The sequence below is a fragment of the Notamacropus eugenii genome, chromosome 1 (assembly GCF_028372415.1).
Source record: "Notamacropus eugenii isolate mMacEug1 chromosome 1, mMacEug1.pri_v2, whole genome shotgun sequence".
Classification (NCBI taxonomy): Eukaryota; Metazoa; Chordata; class Mammalia; order Diprotodontia; family Macropodidae; genus Notamacropus; species Notamacropus eugenii.
Genome location: NC_092872.1, coordinates 500526077 through 500549774, shown reverse-complemented (window position 1 = coordinate 500549774; position 23698 = coordinate 500526077). Strand labels below are relative to the sequence as shown.

The 23698-nt window shown below is 39.0% G+C and overlaps 1 protein-coding gene across 1 annotated transcript in view; it reads right to left on the bottom strand.

Moving 5' to 3' along the window:
* RBBP8NL (RBBP8 N-terminal like) overlaps window positions 1–23698 on the bottom strand; it is a 71596-nt gene that overhangs the window by 12131 nt on the left and 35767 nt on the right. The window contains exons 9-11 of the mRNA XM_072633350.1: window positions 14915–15078; window positions 10290–11148; window positions 2155–2275 (exon numbers count right to left, since the gene is read on the bottom strand). Coding sequence (XP_072489451.1) covers window positions 2155–2275; window positions 10290–11148; window positions 14915–15078 — 1144 coding nt within the window. The remainder of the gene's footprint in view (window positions 1–2154; window positions 2276–10289; window positions 11149–14914; window positions 15079–23698) is intronic.

The window sequence follows — 23698 nt, the reverse complement described above, 5'->3', positions numbered from 1 at the left end:
CTGACACCTTGGTGCAAAAGAATATATCGTCCTATTCTTGAGAGCAGTTTTTGATGTAGACAAAAGGAGGGAAACTGGAAAACAAGGGACAAAGGCCCCAGGCCCAGAAAAAGGAGTCTAGGCATGCCAAGCTTTCTTGATTTCCCAGTTTGCCAAGGGTCAGGTTGACCCAGCACTAAGCATCCCAGTCACTCCTCCACCCCTGATCTCCTGATTGCCCAGGATCTTCTTGTTAGACCCAAGGCTTAGTTCACATAGTGAGCTGGCAATGGCCAAAGCATTCATAGGCCAGATCTCTTGATGTGACTCATGGTCTGGATCCCAGGAAGTGGCATGAAGGGAGGTGATTCAATCATAACAACAAGGGGAACACTCCGAATGACTAGTCAGAAGGAAAGAGGTAGGAGAATTCTAGAGTCTCAGTCACATAACATAATGCAGAAATCCAGAACTGGAGGGGCCTTCAATGGAAATCTGTTCTAGCTCCTCCCCACCAACTGGGCAAATATCTAAGCTACTCACACTACCCATAATGAGTTGCATCTTGGTTCTGTAATAACATGGCATTTGTATAATACTTTATATTTTTCAAGCAATCCTACTTATATAAAACACTCATTCCTTTCCAAATATGTTTACCTTTCTGTCATCCTCTCTTCCCAATACCCTTGTGAGATAGATAATGCAGATTTGTTCTTCCTCCCATTTTACAGATAATGAAACAGAGGCTCAGAAAGGTAAATTGTCCAAGATCAATGCCCTTTAATGATGCTACCCTGAACTACTTTTCAATTTTATCAAGGTCACTTTGAATCTTAACCTCTGCAAATGCATGGAACATTATTCTCTATGCCATTGTCTTCATCATCAATAAACGGGATGAATAAGGCAGGTCCCCAGGATTTGTTCATTCTGGATGTGCCTCCATGGGTTCACCACAACCCATTAATAATACTTTGTCCATGACATGTATAAAATAGTACTATAGTTATCAAGAATGTTGGCTTTAAATCAGGAGACCAAAATTCTCATCCCAGCTCTACCATATGCTATTGTGTTACTTTGGGCAAGTCATTTTACCTCTCTGAGTTTTAGCTTCTTCATCTATAAAATGGGGACAATTATAGTTGTACTACCTAGAGAGGAAGTAGAGCATAGTGGGTAGAGTGCTGGACTTAGAGTCAGGAAGACCTGGGTTTGAATTTAATGCTTAATCTTGGATTTGTGGCATGTTGCTTATCTTTCTGGGGTTCAGTTTTCTTATCTTTATAATGGGGATGATACCTGTAGAACCTAACTTATAGTATTGTTGTGAAGTCAGATGAAATAAAATATGAAAAGCACTTTGCAAACTTGAACATTCTAAATAAATGCCATGCATAAATGTCTAAATAAATTCTTATTATCACCTACCTCTAAGCTAAGGGATTCAGTGAGATCATGTATATAAATTGGTACAGAAATATAAACAATCACTATTACTATGACACCCTCAAGCTGTATTAGTTCTTTTATGGATATGATATGATCTTAGGATCATGGGATATAAAGCTTTAAGAGACCTTAGAGATCACTTAGTCCATTTAGTTGAGAAAACTGAGAAGAAGAGATTGCTGTCCATGGTCATCTAGGTAGTAAGTGGCAAAGACAATACCCTTTAAATCATTATTTTAAATTTTAGCAGATCATTCAGAACTGCTGCAGAGATGGAAATATAATCTCAAAGTGCAACAAGCAATGAATTTTTTTATTGCTACCCAATCAATATGCTAAATTAAGCTATTTAAAATAGCTAATGTTTCCATAATGCTTTAAAGTTTGAAAAGAGATTTGCATATATTGTCTCATTTTAGCCTCATACCAGCCCTGTGAGATAGGGCATTATTATTTCCATTATGTAAATCTGGGGCAGCTAGGTAGCAGAATGGATTGAGCTCTGAGCCAGGAATCAGGAAGACCTGAGTTCAAATCCAACCTCAGATACTTATTAGCCATGTGAACCCGGGTAAGTCAGTTAAGTGACTTGCCCAGGATTAACACAGCTAATGAATATCTGAGGTAGAATTGTGAACCTATGTCTTCCAGACTCCCAGTCCAGCAATCTCTCCACTGTGTGCCTTTATTTGTTATTTTGATGACTACTAGTCGGATTACCTGGTTGATTGTCTGCTTCTTGTTTCCGGAGAGACAACCTCAGCTTGATTCCTGGTTCATGTTCAGCCTCCTCTGAAGCAAGCTTGGTGGGATGATGACCTTGTGGGGATGGCATATGCTCCTAGGAGATAACATGGAGGACAACAGTACTTAGCATCTCTAGTGCTCTACACATTTACGGATCTAAGCTGCTGATTCTGCCAAAGTTGAGGCTTAAAGAAGCCCCCTCTGGTATCCCTGCTACCCCAACCTTTGTTCTAGAGTAGGAAATTCCTGGGTTTCAGAACCAGACAATATTCTGCTATTGCTCTGTGTTCAATCTTATTTCTAGTACCATGCCTTGATATACAATATTTTATAGGTTTTTCATGAGATTTTACAAGCCATGAAACCCAACCCCTAATTTTTATAGGTGATAAAACAGGTTCACAAAGTTAAATAAATGGAAGAACTGGGATCTGAATTTAGGTCTTCTGACTTCAATTCTAACATTTTTCCCACCATGTCATACTGGGTCACTTTTAAGTATGCTCTTTAAGGACTAGATGATCTCCAAGGGTTTTTCTAACTCTGGGCAGCTAAGCTCCTTGGTTCCTGGTTTTGATCATTTTGCTTTGGAATGATGGAATTTTTTTTTAAGAAGCCCTATGAAACACTGTTTTAGGCACAGAAAATTTTACTTACTTAAAGAATAATCAATATGACAGTCTAGAAATTACTGTGCATAACTTATGAAATTTAGAGGCCACTGAAGGTACAGCAGGTTGGTTTTTTTCTTTTTCATTTAAACAGTGCTATCATTTAGCTGGGTAGTCTTCAAATCTCTAAATCTCATAGCTGTTATGGCAAAGAGAATAAGGAGGGTGCAAAGCAATTAATACTTTTTCATACAGTGTATATAGTTCTCTAATATTTTCTGTAAGGCAAGTTTGTCTCATGGTTAGAGAGACAAGGAGAAGATTTCTCATGTGCTTCCTAAGGTCAAGAATATGCATTCTTCTGAATACAGGTACTATAATTCTGAGCACATGGGGATGGGGTGGGGTTGCAGCTTGTGGAAAAACTTGTTGACTTACTGATCTAACAGGCCAAGAGGAATACAGCACTTGGAGTCACAAGATCTAGGCTCTATTTCCATCTCTGTCACATACTAACAAAAAGTCAGTTTTTAAAAAAATCACTTTGATTCCTTTGTCTGAAAACTACTTGTTCTTATCCTCTGACCATTTATGAATTGGGGAATGACTTGTATTCTTACAAATTTTACTCAATTCTCCGTATATTTGAGAAATGAGGCCTTTATCAAAGATACTTGTTGCAAAAAAATTTTTTTAAAACTTTTAAATTTTATATAATCAGAATTATCTATTTTACATTTTATAATGCCCTTTTTTTTTGGTCCTAAATTTTCCCCTTATCCATAGATCTGATAGGTATGCTATTCCATGTTCTCCTAATTTGCTTACGGTATTATCTTTTATGTGTAAATCATGTACCCATTTTGAACTTATCTTGGCATATGGTGAGAGATATTGGTCTGTACCTAGTTTCTACCATAGTTTTCTAGTTTTCTCAACAGTTTTTTTTCCCCAAAACTTGAATCTTTGGGTTTATCATATACTAGATTACTATGGTCATTTACTATCAAGTCTTGTGTCTCTAGTCTATTCCACTGATCCAACACTTTATTTCTTAGCCAGTACTGGATTGTTTTGATGTAAAACCTCTACCTGATTGCTTACCCTCTTAGGGAGGAAGGAGAGAAGGGAGGAAGAGAGCAATAGAATTGTAACTCAAAGCTTTAATTTTTTCCCACTTAATAGCATTATATTTTTTCCAATTACATGTAAAGATAGTTTTCAACATTCATTTTTATAAGATTTTGAGTTCCAAATTTTTCTCTCTCCATCCCTCCTCTCCCTTATTCCCAAGACAGCATAGGTCATAGGTTATACATGTACAATCATGTTAAACATATTTCCATGTTAGTCATATTATGAGAGAAGAATTAGAACAAAAGAGAAAAATTATGAGAAAGAAAAAACAAAAAAGAAAACAGCATGCTTTGATCTGCATTTAGCCTCCACAGTTCTTTCTCTGGATATGATAGCATTTTCCATCAAGAGTTTTTGGAATTGTCTTGGATCATTGTATTGGTGAGAAGAGCTCAGTCTATCATGGTTCATCATTAAAAAATGTTAATGTTACTGTGTGATGTTCTCCTGGTTCTGCTCATTTCACTCAGCATCAGTTCATGTAGGTCGTTCCAGGTTTTTCTGAAGCCTGCGTGCTCATCATTTCTTATTCCATTCCATTCATATACCACAACTTGTTCATCTATTCCCCCAATTGATGGGCATCCCTGCAGTTTCCAGTTCTTTGCCACCACAAAAAGAACTGCTATAAATATTTTTATACATGTCAATCTTTTTCCCTTTTTAATGATCTCTTTGGGATACAGACCTAATAGTGGTGTTGTTGGATCAAAGGGTACACAGTTTTATAAACCTTTGGGCATGGAACTCAAAATTTTAAAAAGTGTTAAAAATTGTTTTAATGTATGGCTGGGAAAAAATAAATATTAAAAAATCCCTTTAAGATTGACAAAGCACTTTTTTCACAGATGCTTCTATCAGGTAAGTAGTGTATTATTTTCATTTTACAAATGAGGAATGTGAGACAAAGAAAGATGAAATCACTCGTCCAAGATGATACAACCAGTAGGGAGCAGACCTGGGATTTGAACATATCTTCTGACTCCAAGTCCAGAAAGACTAGGTGATAATGTTTTACTTTGTGCTTATTTTTTTTTTCACTGTAAAATTTGTATATTGATCTATTTGGCTTCTCAGTTCCTTCCCCTCTGCAAGTCTAAAATTCTGTAATTCTCTGATCTAGGCCTAAACTACAAGGGGTGGGTCTTAGACCTCAGGGCAAACTTGTAGATAGTTTGAGTGACAATGATGCATAGATTGCTATGGGAGCTTGGAGTAAGGGAGGGAAACCCTGCTCAGAATGCTCTCTTCTTTTTTACTCCTCTACTCATCCTTCTTCCAAGATTACTCTATACCACACTGAACTATCTGTTCTTTAAACTCTGATTGTACCTGGAGTTCATACTCCCTATTTTTCTACTTCATTGTTCTCTTTTTCATATGCAGTCTTGTTTCCTTAGCAAGACTGTGAGTTCTTTGAGGGCAGGGTGGTGACTTTTCTAAACCACACCTGAATAAAACTCTCCTATCATATCCCCAACAAATGCTCAAGTCTTTATTTAAAGACTTCTAGGGATGGAAGGGACCCACTACCTCCAGAGACAGCTCATTCTATTGTTTGGATAATATTAATTGTTATGAGATTTTTTCCTTATATCAAGCCTGAGTTTGTGTCTGTAACTTTTAGCTATTGCTCCTAATCTTGTCCTCTGGAGCCAGACAGGAAAGTTTAATCCATCATCCAAATGATAGCCCTTCAAATATCCAATGACAGTGTTCCCAGTCTCAAATTCTGTTTTCCCTAGTATCAGCTTGTCATTCTGTCAGCATCCCTGCTACTTGTCTTAGCTACAGATAACGAGCCACCCATGTGATGTGACTTAAGGATGCTGTGAGACAAAATTCTGAAATGTATTGTAAAGGGATAGTTTGTGAACCTCTCAAAAAAGGAGCAGTGATCATGAAAAGTCAGAATGGCTTTACCCCAAATGAAGTCATTTAAATAGTCCTTTTAATGGTGACAAGAAAATGGAAAGTACGTACATGCCCATTGATTGGGAAATAAATGAACAAATTGTGTAAATGATTGTAATGAAATATTATTGGCTAAATACTATTTTTAAAGAAATATGTTTTAAATATGTTAAGAAATTATAAAATGAGGAATTCAGAGAAATGTGAGAAGACTTATATGAACTGAGGAAGAGTTAAAAAAATAGCATTAATAGTACAATGTGCAGGACCACAATAGAATTTTTTAAAATGCTAAAAAAGAACAGCTTAATGCATAGTAGGTGTGGGAAACAAGGAAGAAGTTCTGTTTCCGCAGTTTTGGGTGATCAGAGTTGTGACTTAGTACAGTTAGGTTAGAAGACAGAAACTTGTGTGCAGGCCTGATGAGCTGTTTGAGGGAGAGTCAATTAGAGAGAACGTGAAGTCATGTGGCCAGTGGATGGTGTGGCATGGAGTCCAAAATTTGGAACAGCAATAAAAGGGCTTGGATTGGTCTGAACAAATTATAGTCTTCCTATAGCCTTACTTGGAAGCTACCCCTTCATTCAAGGGGAATGAACGTAGAAGACACTCCCTTCTCCTAAAGAGGGGTGGAGTCAGCTTTGGCCAAAGTGTTCAATTCCTCTGAACTCTACTGTAATAAATTTTCCTTGATACCCTTTGCATCCCAAGCGTGTCTCTTAACAGTAAGTAAAATGATCTGTATTGTTTCCAAAGGACAGATAATGAAACACATTTTTCTTTTCCCAAAGAGAGGTGATGGGCTATGGGTGCAGGATGTTACACATCCTGGCAGATGAGGGCACTCTGTAGGTTCATTTTGCTTAGCGTTTTAAATTGCTACGAGGAAGGGCTCTATCATGAAATGATAGTGATGTACAAAGCCAAAGACATTAATAAAACATTTAAAAAGGTCATGTCACACTAAACTTGATTATGTGACAGGTTTATTAAAGTAGGAGATCAGGGGAATGCAGTAGATATGATTAACTTAGCTATTAGCAAGGCATCTGGTAGAGTCTCAGATTATTTTGTGGAAAAGATGGAGAAAGATTGGCTGACTGATATTACAATTAGGTGTATTTGGAATTGGTGGAATGACTAAATCCAAAAAATAGCCATCTTGTCAATGTCATCTTGGAAGGTGGTATGCAGGAAGATATCTGTGCTTGGCCTTGTGCTGATATACATCTTTTTTCCTTTCTTAATGATTTTGATAGAGGTTTACCCAGTGGCTGCAGATGGCTAAAGGGAAAAGGGCTACCTTTTTAAAAATAGGCAGACAAGCCAAAAAGAAAGGATCACTAATTTTCTGCTCTATTCGATTAAATAAATGTTGACAAATATTGAAGCTATGGGAGGTATAGAAGTAAGCAGCATCATACGGCCTGTCCTTAGCTTTTTGAACAGTTAAATTGAATATAATATAGAGAAAAAAAGCATTAAAGGTAGCCTACTGCCAGAGGCTCCCTATTAGTACCAGGATGAAATATCTGTTTGGCATGTAAAATTCTTTACAAGGTGTCCCCTTCCTATCATTTCAGTTTTCTTACACATAAATCATGTCCTCGCACTTTGAAGTCCAGGCTTACTCACTGTTCTTTACACATTATATTCCACGTCCCATTTCTGTGCCTTTGTACTAGGCTGTCCTGTCTGCTTGGAATGTTTTCCTTCCTCGAATCAGCCTCTTGGAATTTCAGGCTTCTTACAATATTCAGCTGAAGCAGCTGTCTTCAGAGGGAGGTCTTTCCTGTCTCCACCCTTGTCTGCTACCACTCCCTGCCTCAGGTACTGATGCCTTCTCCTCCTACAAGGCCGAGTATGATGTCTACTTTGCATATATCTTGCTTATGTCCACTTTTGCACACATTATCTCCTCCATTAGAATATAAGCTCCCTGAGGTCAGGGAGTATTTCATTTTTGTCTTTATACTCTTCAGTGGTTAGCGGAGTACCTGGCACTTGAAAAGTGAACAGTTGTTTGCTCTTTGATTGATTTGGAAGGCAGTCTCTGAAGGGTGCAGACAAGATAGAGAGTAGGTAGGGAAAGACCAAGGTAGGCAGCAGTGTCCAGAAGTCTTCCTAGAGAAGTGGATCTTGAGCTGAAGCCCTGGGGGCTGGGTGATGGTGGTAGTGATGGTGGTCCAGGGCTGGAGAAGGCTTAGCAGGGAGGAGAAAGACTGAGGCCCCTGGTGCTTGAGCTCCTGGATGGACAGGCACTAATCACACTCTAGTCTGAATCATCTGGACAACTCTTTAGCTTCAGCTGAGTATGCTGAGCAGTGTCAGAAGGCACAGGGCATTCTGTTGGCAGGCACTGTGGCAGGCTCCCTGATATCTGTTTGAAAGCCAAAAAATACTCTCAAGGGGTAGCATCTCCTTTGGGGTCCCCTGTGCTCCTGCTCTGAGGAGCCTGCTTTAGGTTTACAGAAACCACAAATTCTGGTTTGTTTCAAAAGGCAGGGAATTACTGAGTAATCTTTCCAGGAGACATCAAGGTGCAAAAGCAGTGCTGGAGCCCCTCCCCAGGTGGTTCAGTGAATCTGAGAGTCACTGGCAATAAATCAAGATTTGTCACCTGCATCCATAGGAGTCAGAGTGAGGCCACTCAGAATATTGGAGGTAGAGGGCAGGAAAAGGAGAGGGTAATTAAACCCCAGTAGTTCCCTTAGGAAGAATACAGGAATGAACAGTCATTAAAGCATCAGTGGGGCAGCTAGACTAAGAGAGTTAGATCCTTCTTTGTTTACCTGTGCTGGGTTGGCCTTTGAGAGTCTCCCTGCTATATTCTATTACCTCTCAATTTCTTGGAGTAAACATACCTAAACCACAACGTGAATGTGTTTTCCTTATGGTTCACACAAAGCTAGAACTAGAGTTAAGAATGGTAATGATGAAATGAAATATAGATCATGCTTGAAGATTTCCTCATAACTTAAATTCAGAGTGGAGCTGAAATATAAGCAGAATTTGTGATAGAATCATAAAATGCAATATGTAAATGAGTATTTTACATCCCCAAAGCCCTAGACAGAGCCTAGAAAAACCTGGACCAAGATAAGTAAAGGGAGTAAGAAAAAAGGTAAGGGGAGGAGAAAGGGCAAATGTTTGTTGAATTTGGAGTGATTTTCTAACCAACCTGTCTCACAGGTGTCAAAAACCCTTCTTTCACTGCCTACCTACCTTTAATGATGCAATTAAACACCTTATCTCATGAGGATCCATTTTCATAGCTTCATGTGGGATAAGCATCACCTGTCCTATACTCATTACTCAGATAATGTATTAAGGCATTTTGAAAACTTTGGGCACCATAGAAATGTCAGCTATTGTTATTTATTATTATCATCCTATCCTTGACCCTTATTATCCATGTTAACCTGGGTAAGTCATTTGATTGCAAGTGACTGAGTCAATTTTCTAAGACTTACCTTCTATGATATAGACAAGTTAGATGACAAACTTATCAGATATGAGATAACACAAAGCTAATATGATTAGCTAATACATTAGGTTACAAAGTGAGTCTTCCAGAAGAACTTGACAGGGTACAGCACTGGGCTGACTTTAATAATGTTAAATGTGAAGTCTTATTCTTGGGTTAACAAAAATCAACTTCACAAGTACAAAAAAGCAATGGTGCACTTAGATGGCTGTATCTGAAACTATCAAGGAATTTTAGAGTATTGTAAGCTCAATAGGAGTCAAAAGCATTATATATTAGGCAAGAAACACAATAAATGCAGTCTTAGACTTCATTAACATAGGCCTGGTGTCTTATTTCAGTTATGCCTGACTTTTGTACAGATTTAGTCAAATCACTCCTACTCAAAACCCTTCCATTGCTTCCTTACTGACTACAGTACAAAGTAGTCAGCACCTAGGACAGTGCATACACTTAGTGAGTACTTAATTGAGGCTTGTTGGTTGATAGTAGGTACTTAATGTTTGAATTGATTACTTTTTGGTTAAGCTTTTGTCTCTCATCAAAGTACAAACGTATTTTTAACACATCTTTTCCCCATTAGCCATGTATACAAGTACTTGGAACTGTTACCAGACATTGGCATTGACACTGAAATTAGTTTCTCGATGCCTTTCGTGCTGGCTAACCTGAACAGAGAGAGAGGCATCAGGCATCAAGAGGGATGGTCTGTCTGCCTTCTCTAAGTAGGTGAGTGGCAGTGGGTGGGTACCTGAGAAGGGACACTGGGGAGGCTGCCCTGAAGCCATATCTGGAGACCTCAGTCATCTGAACTGGTCCAGTTTCTGGCTTGTGAATGATACCCTTAAAAAGAGTTGGATTCCATCCATCACAGGCACGCTTAGTAAGTCAGGCTGGAGTATGGGAGGCTTCGTTGGGGGAGGGGGTGGGGAAGACTACATCAAGCTCTGGTCACTTACCAAAGTAGCAGGGGGCTCATCTCTCTGGATGCAGGCTCGATCTGCATCTCTATGAACATCTACGGGGTTGGAGGCTGGGAATTTGCTTAGAGTCTCTGGAGTCAGAAGCGAGTGAGCCCCTTTGCTCCTCTGTGCCGAAGGTCTTTCCCCCAACCTTGGACTTGGGCTGCGAGTCTCCGGGGAACTAGGGGACTTAAGCCAATCGGGGAGTCTAGGGGCTTCCCGACACCGGCCATAGTCGGAGAGGTCCAGGGGCTTATCCAGTGCACAACTCCGGCTCGTCTCCTCCTTCTCCTTTGGCTCTGAGAAGTCGCTCCTCACTAGGAGCAGAGGTCTCACAGGCTCTGCACAGGGCTCCCTGGGCGGATGCTTCTCTTCCTTCCGAGTCTCCTTTCCCCCGGAGTCTGCAACCTGATGGGGAGAAGAAGGCTGCTTCTGCTCCGGCTCTACTGGGGCTGTATCTCGATCTCTAGTGCTCTCCACCCGAACTCGGAGTCCCCGAAGCTGTTGCTGGGTCAGGAGGTACTGGAGCCTCTCCCTCTGCTCCAGGAACTGGAGCGTGCCCTCCAGTCTCTGGTCTCGCATGTACACGATAGCTCCCGGCAGGTCTAAGAAGGCCGGGCGGTCCTCCCAGTCCTCCTGCAGCCGGCTCCGGACTTCCTCGCCCTCTCCGCCCTTCAGCCCGCTTCTTGAAAGGTTCTGGGCCCCGGGGGGCGAAGAGCAGTGACTCCGGAGGCCGAAGCGATGCAGGGACAAGTGGCGGTTGAGAAGACAGAGCTGCTCACTGCGCGCTGTCAACTTCAGGGATTCGTAGGAAGAGGCAGGCTCTCGGGAATCCTGCTTGTTCGTTTTCATGTAGCTGAGCCCGGCACCGGGAGAAAAAGACAACACATGCAATTGACCAAGCCGATGTGAGAACGAGAACAAAGCACTTTAAACCCTCTGTCCTCAATTTCTCCTTCTGTAAAGTGAAGGGTTTGGATTTGGAGGACTTTCGAGGTTTCCACCACCTCTGACATTGTGCTTTCTGGTGGAAAGAACACTGTTTTGAATTATCTACCCCTGTGGTTCATATATGTTCAGAGCTGGCACGGACCTCAGAGGCCAGCCCTGTCATTTGATAGACGGAGAAACTGAGGCCCAGAGAGATTAAATGACTTGTCCAAAGTTATATACAAGTAATAAGCAGGATTTGAAACTAATCCTTTCCGACTTCAAGATTGGTGCTTTCAATACTGTCATGTCATATGCACATGTATTCACTCAGTCCCTCTAAATCTGCCTTCATAGGACTGCCAGATCAAGTCATGTTATTATTAGAAGATATGTGCTAAACTGAGTTCTGAGATTTTAGGTTCAGGACTCAAGCAAGTTAGTACTTTTACCCCATTTTAGGAATCTGATGGATTTTCAATGAAGGCCCAATAAGCAAGCCCATGAATGAGTGTCTTCATTCCCCCCCCCCACCCCAATATTCTTTCACCCTAAAGTATGAGAAGAATTGTTGATACTTTTTTCTCTATGCCTAGTGTAGTGGCCTGAAGGCTGGCATTGTAGTTACAAAGTTCAAATTCTATCTTTGACAAATATTGGCTATGTGTTGCAGGCTAAGTCATTTAATTTCTCAATATTTCAGATATTTGTCTAAGACTCTATGTCACAGAACAGTTGCAAGTTTGAATCACTGGAGGGAGTTAGCAAACTAGAAGTACTCTACCTTGATGAAATCTCAAGTTCAACTCCTATTGCCTTTCCACATATTCAATATCTGGGGTATTACAAAATTATAGAATATATGGGAACATAGGGTGATCAGTTGCCACTTCCAAGTGTAAGTTCTTTCTGGCTAGAATGCCTTTTCTCTTCCTCTTTTTCCTCTTTAGGACCTACAGAATCCCTTAAAAACCAACCCAAGTCATAAAGCCTTTTCTATGAAGCCCTTAATGATCTCTCCTACCACTGAATTTTTATAGTGCTTTGGTTTGTCCCACTCAGTAGGCACTTATTACCTAGCTCCTTTTCCATACTGGTGAAACTTATTTCTCCAGGTAGACTCTGAAGTCCCTGAGGGCAGGGTCTCTATTTTCTTTTTGTCCTCCCTTCTTCCCTACCACAGGATCTTGTACTCAATAAATATTTGTTAATTGGTATTAATTGAGTTTGCATTTTCTGTGCTCACACCAATTGAGGGCTTCGTGGACTTGAGGTTGTGGAAAGCATATGTTGAGCAAATGGGACAGAGGAAACCAGTTTGCAAGTAAATTTTTGTCACTAAATACCTCCAGTGAGGAGCTAGATGCAGATAATTGAGAGTTGGCTCTACATAAAAGGAAAGTAAATTTTTTTTGGAGGGGTGGATGTGGGAATCTATTTACATTCAGCTCTCAATTCTGCCAGTACCTTAATCTTTTGAAACAACTAATTATAGAAAACAAACATCTAGTTTCTGGTGATAGATTTGGAAGAATGTAGAGCAACAGGAATGTTTGCTCCTATCGGGAATAGTTTTTACCTCGATGTAATTTACATCTCTGCTCCCCAGCAACATTCTACAAACATAATTTCCTTTTTTTGTGTGTTTGTCCTCCTTTCACAGCGGGACACCTTGTGGGGAGAAGCCATCAGGAATGTTGCCTGGTGAGAAATAGCAGCCTGGGCTTTTCCCCATAATTTAGTACATAGTATGTTCTCTCTGGAATGAAGAATCATAGGACTATAGGGCTAAGAAGGAGACCTGTGATTTCACTGTCATTGGAAAATTCTGCCAATGCAGGTCAGACCCTCTCTGCAACTTATGGTGTTAGGGGGTAGTCCATTGAGAACTTAAGTGGTTTACATAGGGTCACATAGTCAATATACATTAGAGGGCAAAAGTTATACCTAAGTCTTCTTGGCATTGAGGATAGTTCCACTATGCCCCAATGCCTCTCAATAGAATCATAGAAAAGATAATAGAAGGTTAGAGGTGGGAAAGATGTTGGAGATGACCTAGGTCAAGCCCATCATTTTACAAATGAGGAAGCTGAAGTCTAGACAGAGGAAATGATTTGTCTAATGTAACATAGCTGGTTAGCAAAATCCAATGTGGAAGCAGCCTCATCACACTTAAAAGAGGTTGTTTCTGTAAGTGAGATGCAATTAATTTGGTTATATGATGACAGAGTGAACTTCTGTGCTCATCTAAAGCTTCTCTGTTATTATAAAATCCCCCAGAATTAGTGGGAAGTGATTGAAGCCAGCTCAGCAGAGGTATCAATCATTCCTTCAATCAACAAATATTTACTGAGCACTTCCTAGATACTAGGTGCTATGGGTTAGACAAGAAAAGAGAATGGTCTGAGCCTTTGGAGAGCTCAATGACTAGTTGGAGAGAGAATAAATACTCAGACAGGAAAGTAGTATGTAGTGCAATGTTAAGAGCAGCAGATTGGGGGAAGGGAGATTTGAGTTCTAGTCTCAGTTCACATACAGCCCTATTAACCTGACCTCAAGAGCTAGGAAAGTCCTGGAAGGGAAGGGGGATGGGGTGAAGAAAGTAGCTTCCAGTAGACTGGTTTGGTTTACAAAGCCCTGATTTAAAGGCTTAGACCATGAAGGGATAAAGATAAGGACAAACGGGACAATTACCTGGAGTTCCCAGGTGATTGGAACTCCAAAGGCCCATTTAGAATAAGTGTGTTGTGAAGTACTGGTTCTGCCTCTGATCTCCCTTCCACCAGTTTATTCATTCTTCCCCATTCTTTCCTCTGCTCCCCCTCCCAAACTCAATTAGCTTCATCAGCTTGAGCGTTGACAGGTAACAGGGCGCTAGACTTAACTCAGACTGTGCAGTGCAGATGTCAGGAACTGGGAGAACGAACAGGACTCTACTCCACCACAAGGATGGAAGCTTGGGTCAGGGCTGGGATAGAGATCCCTCTTGAGGAGTGTGGAAATGATGGAGAATATGATACAAGGAGCAGTTCCTGGGAAATTCCTAGGAATGCCATGTTCCTTCAATATTTCTTCCTGCTATCTTGCTCTGTATTTGGACAGAGCAGCACTTCTTTTGCATCCTTGGTTTTCTGAATCTTTCTCTACCACAATACTCCACCCCAAGCCTAGGTTAGGTAGATCAGGAGGCTCCCATAGTGCTCTCATATTGATTGCCACACAGATGATATTCTACTTTGGTCTGGGCATTTGGATAGCAGCTGGACTGCTTTGGGGATGGGAAGATCAAATCTACTTCCTCTGATTCACTCCATTTAATATATGGGAGGGGGTCCCTTTTACTTGGGACTGTTTTTTTGGGGCAATTTTGGGGATCTCCTTTTTCTTAATCATAGGATTATAGATTGAGATTATATGTTATATATTATAGATTAAGGCCGGCTGACTTTAGAGGTCATCTAGATGACCTCAGAGGTCAGCTAGTCCAGTTCTCTCATTTTGGATGTAAAGAAACTGAGGATCAGAGAGGATAAATGATTGATCCAAGGTCACACAGGTAGTAAATGGCAGAGTGAGATTTGAACCCTGGTTTTCTGACCCAATGCTCTTTCTGATGTATCACGTCCCACCCCCAACTCAGATGTGATCTTCTGTGTGTGCTGAGAAGATTGGGGAAAGGGACCTCCACTCACCTGTCCAGGGTATGACTTCGGTCATAGGATGGGGATGGAGGGCTGCTTCTTGGCAGAGGTGGAGTGGCTGCTTCAGAAGAATTTTTCTCTGAGAGGCAAGCCCGGGAGCCTGGTCTGACCACAGCAATGGTCCCATGCAGCTGATTAGAAATCCTCTGGGGATTCTGAAGAGAGGGGAGATGAGAACAACATCAAGGTTATAATATTCATTACATGTAAACAAGGGCACATGGAATCCTATGCAGATGTGCCTCATTTTAAGCAACTCTGTGATATATATATGTATATATATATACACACACACACACATGCATATGTATATATATGCATATAAATATTATATACATAATATGGTATAAATATAATGTGTATATAAATAAATAAACACACTCAACAGATAAGTCAGGGATTGGTTATTCTCATTACAGAAAACATAGCTTACACTATAAAAGATAGTAATCCACTCCTTATACTGCTGACTTATGTGACCTTGGATCTAACCTCACCGGCCCTGTTTTTTTATCTATTAAATGGGGGTAGTACCGCTCTGTCTCTGTCATAAAGTTTTTGTGAGAGTAAAGTATGAAATTTCTTTGAAAAGTACAAAGCTCTATAAAATGTAGAGTTTCTTTACTAATATTATGCTTTAAGTAGTGAGTTACTCATTGCATTTAAGTGTTTGTTTACAGATTACAATATTGTAGAGTCACAGAATCTCAGTTAGAAGAGAGCATAGGTATTGCCTAGTTCAACCTGTACTCAAACACTGAATTACATCTATAACATCCTTGGCAAATGATCTTTCAGCTTCTGCTGGAAGACATACAATGATTTTCAGGACAACAGGCTCAAAAATATCCAATAGACAGTAGTTGGTCAGGTGGAATTAGATCTTAGGACATAGATTAGGGTTAGATATAGAGATCTAAGTCATCTATAAAGAAATAATAGTTGAGCCTATGGGAGCCAATGAGATTCCCAAGAAAAGGGGTATAGGGAAGGAAGAGAAGAGAAAAGTTCCAGGACAGAGCCTTAGATAAGGGTACACATGGTTTGGCAGAGAGAAAGATGGAGATCTATCAAAAGAGACTAATTTTAGGAAATTAATAGTCAGAGCAGAGAAAGTCAGAGCAGTAATCAGAACAGAAAAGGGCAGTGTCATGAAAACTTAAGGAAGAGAGAGTTTTGGAGGAGAGAGTGATCAATATTACCAAGTGCTGCAGAGAAATATAAGGGCTAAGAAAAAGCTGTGAGATTAAGCAATGAAGAGATCCTTGGTAAACATATAAAGGGTAGTTGCCTTGCAGTACTGGGGTTGGAAGTCAGACTGCAAAGGGGTGAAAAGTGAGTGAAAAGGAAGTGAGAGAAGTATAGATAATTTTTCTTTTCTAGCATTTGGCTGTGAAAGGGAGGAGAGATACAGGACAGTATAGCTATTTTCTAATGAGTGAATAATAAAGAATCCCCTGAAGTGATCACTCTTTTGCACTTTTCAAAGTGATAATTATGTAAAATATGGTCATTTGCTCTAGCTCAGTGGAAATATCGGGATCTACCTGTACCTTTCTATTTTAATTATTCTTGTTAATGTTAGGTGTGTGTGGTCAGTCCAATTGGACTCCTGGCTTCCAGTCTCTTCTTTCTATAATCCATCATCCACATATAACAATAAGTTTCCTAAAGCACAAGTCTGACTACATCATTCCCTTCCTCAAGAATCTTCATTGACTCCCCATTGTCTTTTAGGATAAAATACAAACCCCTCAATTTAGTATTTAAAACCCTTCCCAATCTGACTTCACTGTCTTTCTAGACTTATTTCACATAACTCTCCTTTATACATGAAATATTCCAACTAGACTGGATTGTTTGCTAAACTCTGATATCTGCAGTCCATTTGCTACCCATGCACATCTATGTGCCTTTGTACAGGTTGTCTTCATCCTTTAAAAGCACTTCTTCCTGATCTCTGCCTCTTAGAATATTTTTCTTGAAGGTTTAGCTAATATGCCACCTTCTACAGGAAGACTTTATTTATCCATCTAGTCATTAATACTTCTTCATTTCTTAAACTGCCTTTTTGGTACTTATCTATTTGCATTTTATATCCCCTCCCCAGTAAAATATAAACTCTTTAAGGACAAGGTATATTGTACATTTTGTCTTTGTTTCCTCAACTTCTACAAGAGTGCCATGCACAGAATAGGTGCTTAATAAATGCTTGTTGGCTCGAATTGGAGAGAGAAATTCATCATTTTTTAAAGCAGCTCATTCCAACTTAGGATAATTCTAATCATTAAAATGTTTTCTTCCAAATTTATTTCCTAATACTTTCTAACCATTACCTTTCATTCTGCACTCTGGGGATGTGTCTAATCCATCCTCTATATGAATATCTTTCAAACATCTGAAGACAAGCTCTCACATCTACCACCTAAGCTTTCTCTTGTCTAGGTTAAACATCTTTTGATCCTTTAAGTCATTTTGGCATGGTGTGCTTTTGATATCTTGGCTGTCTACTATGGTTGTCCTCATCAGGATATTCTATGTCTTGCCAATATCTTTTTGTTAAATGTGATTCTCCCAATGGTTGCCCTTATGGGTAAAGTTCAATGGGACTTTAACTTGACAAAATATCAGTTAGACTTTTAGGAGTCAAGATGGTGGAGTAAGCAGTAAATCACCATAATTCTCCCATATTTACCTCCAAACAACCATAAAATGGCACCCCCAAACACATCCTAGAACAGCAGAACCAGCAAAAAGATGGGGTGGAATAATCTTTGAGTCCAAGAAACTTGGGAGATTGGCAGGAAAGGTCTATCTCACTTGGGTAAAAGAGGAGTCCAGAACAGGAAGTATTACAGCAAACCAGCAGCAAGCTCCACCTCAGCAAACCAGTGGGAGATCCTGAGCCCTAGTGCAGTAGAGCAGGCAAATGCCAACACTAGGACCCCCCCCTCCCCCCCGCCATGTACTTCAGTGTAGCCAAAGGATGGGAAGACTCCAGCTCTGAGAAATGCCGGGTGCTTCAGCATAGCCCCAGCAAAATGGCAACCTCTAGGGGCTAGACCTCCACATGCTTCAACATAACCTTGTGCAAACAGGTGTCTGCCAACCCTATGGCTGTCTAAGCAAACAGGCAGCTTCCAGTGCTGCCCCTGCCAAGTGCTTCAACATAACTCTGGGCAAACAGATAGCTTAAAGGGGCCAGACTGGCATATGCTTCTGTGTAGCCCTGGGGAAACACAGAAACATCCCACAAGCCTCAGCACACACCAGACACCAGCACTAGGACTCCAGCTCAGTGCCAGGTGAGTTGTCATACCCCTATGGCTGCTAGCAACCCAGTCACCCCCAGTTCAGTCCAGCAGCAGACATAAGGTTCACCCTTGGGCCTCAGGGAAGCATCAGTGTAGCACCAGGTAAACAGCTAGGCCATGCAGCCCCTGGTACAAGAAACCTGAGACAATACCCCTTCCAACCTGGGAGCAGAGATCAAACTTAAAAGAAAGGATAAAGACCAGAAAAGATGAACAAAGAACAATAAGAAAAGAATCTGACCATAGAAAGTTCTTATGGTGACAGGGATGATCAAGATACAAACTCCGAAGAGGACAGCAATATCAAAACACCTATGTGCAAAGCCTTAAGCAAAAACAGGAAGTGATCTCAAGCCCAGAAAGAACTCATGGAAGAGCTCAAAAGGAAGTTTAAAAATCATATAAGAGAGGTAGAATAAAAATTGGGAAAAGAAATGAGAGTGATGTAAGCAAATTATGAAAAAAAGTCAATAGCTTAGAAAAAGAAAACAACTACTTAAAAAATAGAATTGGCCAAATGGAAAAGGAAATACAAAAATCTACCAAAGAAAACAACTCCTTAAAAAGTACAATTGGCCAAATGGAAAAGGAAGTGCAAATGTTAACTGAAGAAAACACTCTTAAAAAGTTAGAATTGGGTAAGTGGAAGTTAATGACTCTATGAGACATCAAGAATCAAACAAATTCAAAAGAATGGAAAAAAAGTAGAAGAAAATGTAAACACAACTGACCTGAAAAATAGATCCAGGAGAGACAAAGTACCTTAAAGCCAGAATCCAAAGGAGGACATAAACAACATCTTTTAAGAAATTATCAAGGAAAACTGCCCTGATACTCTGGAACCAGAGGGCAAAATAGACATTGAAAGAATTCACTGATCCCCCTCAGGAAAGAGAACCCAAAATAAGAATTCCAAGGAACATCATAGCCAAATTTCAGAGCTATCAGGTCAAGGAAAAAGTACTGCAAGTGATCAGAAAGAAACAATTCAAATATTGGGGAGTTAAAGTTATGCTTACACAGGACTTAGCACCTACAACATTAAAGGATCAGCAGTCATGGAATGATATTCCAGAAGGCAAAGGAACTAGGACTACAACCAGAACCACCTACACAGCTAAAATATGCATAATAATACTTCAAGGGGGAAAAATGGTCATTCAATGAAATAGAGGGATTTCAAGCTTTCATGAGAAGACCAGAATTGAGCAACAACAGCAACAACCACAAGAGATCTCCAATATCAAGACCCAAGAGAAGCCTAAAAAGTGAAAAGGGGAAAAGAAAACATAAGGGATTCAGTGGAGCAGAACTTGGGAAGATGATAATGATAATTCTTAAAAACTGTACCACTAATAGTACAGATACAAGGAATAGACATAGACAGAGGGAATGGGTGTAAGGTAAATTCGAGGGAATGGCATAAAAATAATTAAGGGATGAGAAACTGGGTGCAGAAGGAAGGGAGAGTTAGAATGGGGTAAGTTATTCCACAGGAAAAGACACAAAAAGTCTATTACAGTAGAGGGAAAAATGGGAGAGTGGGCGATGGGCATCACCTGAACTTTATTCTCATCAGTATTGACTCAAAGAAGGAATATAGAATTCTATCTTACACAACAGGAAAGTAGGAGGGGAGGAGATTAAGTAAAGGCAGATGACTGATGGAAGAGAGGGCAGATTAGGGGAGATGTAGACAGAAGCAAAACACTGTCAAGGAGGGAAAGAGTTAAAGGAGAGAGAGGACAAACAGGAGGAAAAATAGAATAGAGGGAAATACAGTTAGTAATCATAACTGTGAATGTGAATGGGGTAAACTTTTCCATATAATGGAAGCAGAAAGCAGAGTGGATCAAAAACTAGAATCCTACAATATGTTATTTATAAGAAACATACTTGAAGCAGAGAGAGACACACAGAGTAATGATAAGGGGCTAGATCAGAATCTATTATGCTTCAACTGAAGTAAAATAAGCAGGGGTAGCAATGATGATCTCAGAGAAAGCAAAAGTAAAACTAGACCTAATTGAAACAGATAAAGAAGGAAACTACATGTTGCTTAAAGGTACCATATACAATGAAGTAATATCAATACTAAACACATATGCACCAAGTAGTATAGCATCGAAATTTTTAAAGAAGTTAAGCTAGTTATAGGAAGAAAAAGATAGCAAAACATACTAGTGATGGAGCTCAACTGTTCCTTCTCAGAACTTGATAAATCCAACCAAAAAAATAAACAAGAAAGAAACTAAGGAGGTGACTAAAATATGATAAAAATTAGATATGACAGACCTTTGGAGAAAACTGAATGGGAACAGAAAGGAACTCTTTCCTCAGTAGTACATGGCCCCTACACAAAAACTGACTATGTATAAGGGCACAAAACCCTCAAAATCAAATATAGAAAGGCAGAAATATTAAATGTGTTCTTTTCACATAATAAAACAACAAAAATTATATTCAACAAAGAGAAGCAGAAAAATAGATTAAAAATTAACTGGAAACTAAATAATCTAATCCTAAAGAATAAATGGATCAAAGAACAAATCATAGAAACAATCAATGATTTTATTAAGGAGAATGACAACAATGAGACAACATCCCAAAATTTATGGGATGTAGCCAAAGTAGTATTTAAAGGAAGATTTATTTCTCTAAATTATTACATCAACAAAATAGAGAAAGAGCAGATCAATTAATTGGGCATGCAACTTGAAAAACTAGAAAAAGAACAAATTAAAAATCCTCAATTGTACACTAAGCTGGAAATTCTGAAAATGAAAGGTGAGATTAATAAAACTGAAAGTGAACAAAACTATTGAACTAATAAGTAAAACTAGAAGCTGGTTTTCTGAAAACAAGCAAGCAAACAATAAAATAGATAAGCTATTGGTTAATTGGATTTAAAAAAAAGAAAGAAAATCAAATATCCAGTATAAAAAATGAAAATGAAATCACCACCAATGAAGAAATTAAAGCAGTTGTTAGGAGACATTTTGGCTAATTAAATGTCAATAAATCTGACAATTTGAGTAAAATTGATGAAGGTTTACAAAATATAAATTATTTAGATTAATAGATCAGGAAACTGAATATCTAAATAACCCTCTCTTAGAAAAAGAAATTGAACAAGTCATTAATTAACTCCCTAAAAAAATCCTCAGGAGCAGATGGCTTTGCAAGTGAATTCTACCAAACATGTAAAGAACAATTGATTTCAATACCGGAATATTAGAAAAATAGACAAAGAAAGAATGCTACCAAATTCCTTTTCTGACGCAAATATAGTGCTGCTACCTAAACCAGGAAGAGCTAAAACAGAGAAAGAAAATTATAGACCAATTTCCCTAGTGAATATTGAGACAAAAATTTTGAACAAAATGCTAGCAAGATGATCACAGCAATATATCACAAGGATTATACACTATGACCAGATGGGACTTATACCAGGAATACAGTGTTTGTTTAATATTAGGAAAACTATCAACATAATTGACCGTATTAATAACAAAACCAACAGAAATCACATGATTATCTCAATAGATACACAAAAAGCTTTTGACAAAATATAGCATCCATTCCTAATAAAAACACTAGAGAACACAGGAATAAAGGAAACATTCATTAAAATGATAAGCACTATCCATCTAAGACCATCAGCAACCATTTTCTGTAATGGGGATAAGCTAGAAGCCATCCTCATAAGATCAGGAGTGAAGCAAGAATGCCCATTATCACCACTATTATTCAATACAGTACTAGCAATGAGAAGAAAAAAGAAATGGAAGGAATTAGAATAGGCAATGTAGAAACAAAATTATCACTCTTTGCAGATGATATGATGGTATATTTAGAGTACCTTAGAGAATCAACTAAAAAAAAACTTGAAATAATTAACAACTTTAGCAAAGTTGCGGTATGTAAGATAAATCCACATAAATCATCAGCATTTCTTTATATGACCAACAAAGCCCAACAATGAGAGACAGAAAGAAATCTCATCTAAAATAATTGTAAACCATATAAAATACTGGGTGTGTGTGTGTGGGGTCTATCTGTCAAGACAAACCCAGGAACTAGATGAACACAAGCACAAAACACTTTTCACACAAATAAAGTTAGACCTAAACAATTGGAAAAAATTTAATAGTTCATAGTAACCTGAGCCAGTATAATGAAAATGCCAATTCTACCTAAGTTAATTTACTTATTCAGTGCCATACCAATCAAACTACCAAAAATTATCTTATAGATACAAAAAAATAACAACAAAATTAATCTGGAAGAGTAAAAGGTCAAGAATATCAAGGGAATTAATGAAAAAAAAAGTATGAAGGAAAGTAGCCTGGCAATAGCAGATCTCAAACTATATTATAAAGCAGCAGTCATCAAAACTATCTGGAATAGATAAGGTACATAGGACACAGTAGTAAATGACTAAGTAATCTAGTGTTTGACAAACCCAAAGACCTGAGCCTTTGGGATAAGGATTCACTAGCTGATAAAAACTGCTGGGAAAATGGAAAAACAATAGGGTATAAATTAGGTATAGACCAACATCTCACATCATTTGCCAAGATAAGGTCAAAATGGGTACATGAAATAGACATAAAGGGTGCCACCCTAAGCAAATTAGAAGAGCAAGAAATAGTCTACCTGTCAGATCTATAGGTAGGGGAAGAATTCATGCCAAATAAGATATAGCATTATGACACATAAAACAGATAATTTGGATAATGTTAAATTACAAATCTTTTGCACAGACAAAACCAATGCAACCAAGATTAGATGTAAAATGGAAAGCTGGGAAACAATCTTTACAGCAAGTCTCTCTGACAAAGGCCTCATTTCTCAAACATATAGAGAACTGAATCAAATTTATAAAAATATAAGGCATTCCCCAACTGATAAATGGTTAAAGGACATGAACAGGCAGTGTTCAGATAAAGAAATCAAAGCTATCTCTAAGTGTATGAAGAAGGGCTCTAAATCATTATTGATCAGAGAAATGTAAATTGAAACAACTCTGAGGTACCACATCACACCTATCAGATTGGCTAGTGTGACAAAAAAGGAAAATGATAAATGTTGGAGAGGATGTGGGAAAATTAGAACAGTAATACAATGTTCGTGGAGTTGTGAACTGATCTAACCATTCTGGAGAGCAGTTTGGAAGATGCTCAAAGGGCAACCAAAATGTGCTTACCCTTTGATCCAGCAATATCACTACTAGGTCTGTATCCCAAAGAGATCATAAAAAAGGGAAAAGGATCTAAATGTGCAAAAATATTTACAGCAGCCCTTTTTGTGGTGGCAAAGTATTGGAAATTGAGAGGATGCCCATCAACTGGGGAATGGCTGAACAAGCTATGGTATATAAATGTAATGGAATACTATCGTGCAATAAGAAATGGTGAGCAGATTTCAGAAAAACCTGGAAAGACTTGTACGAACTGAT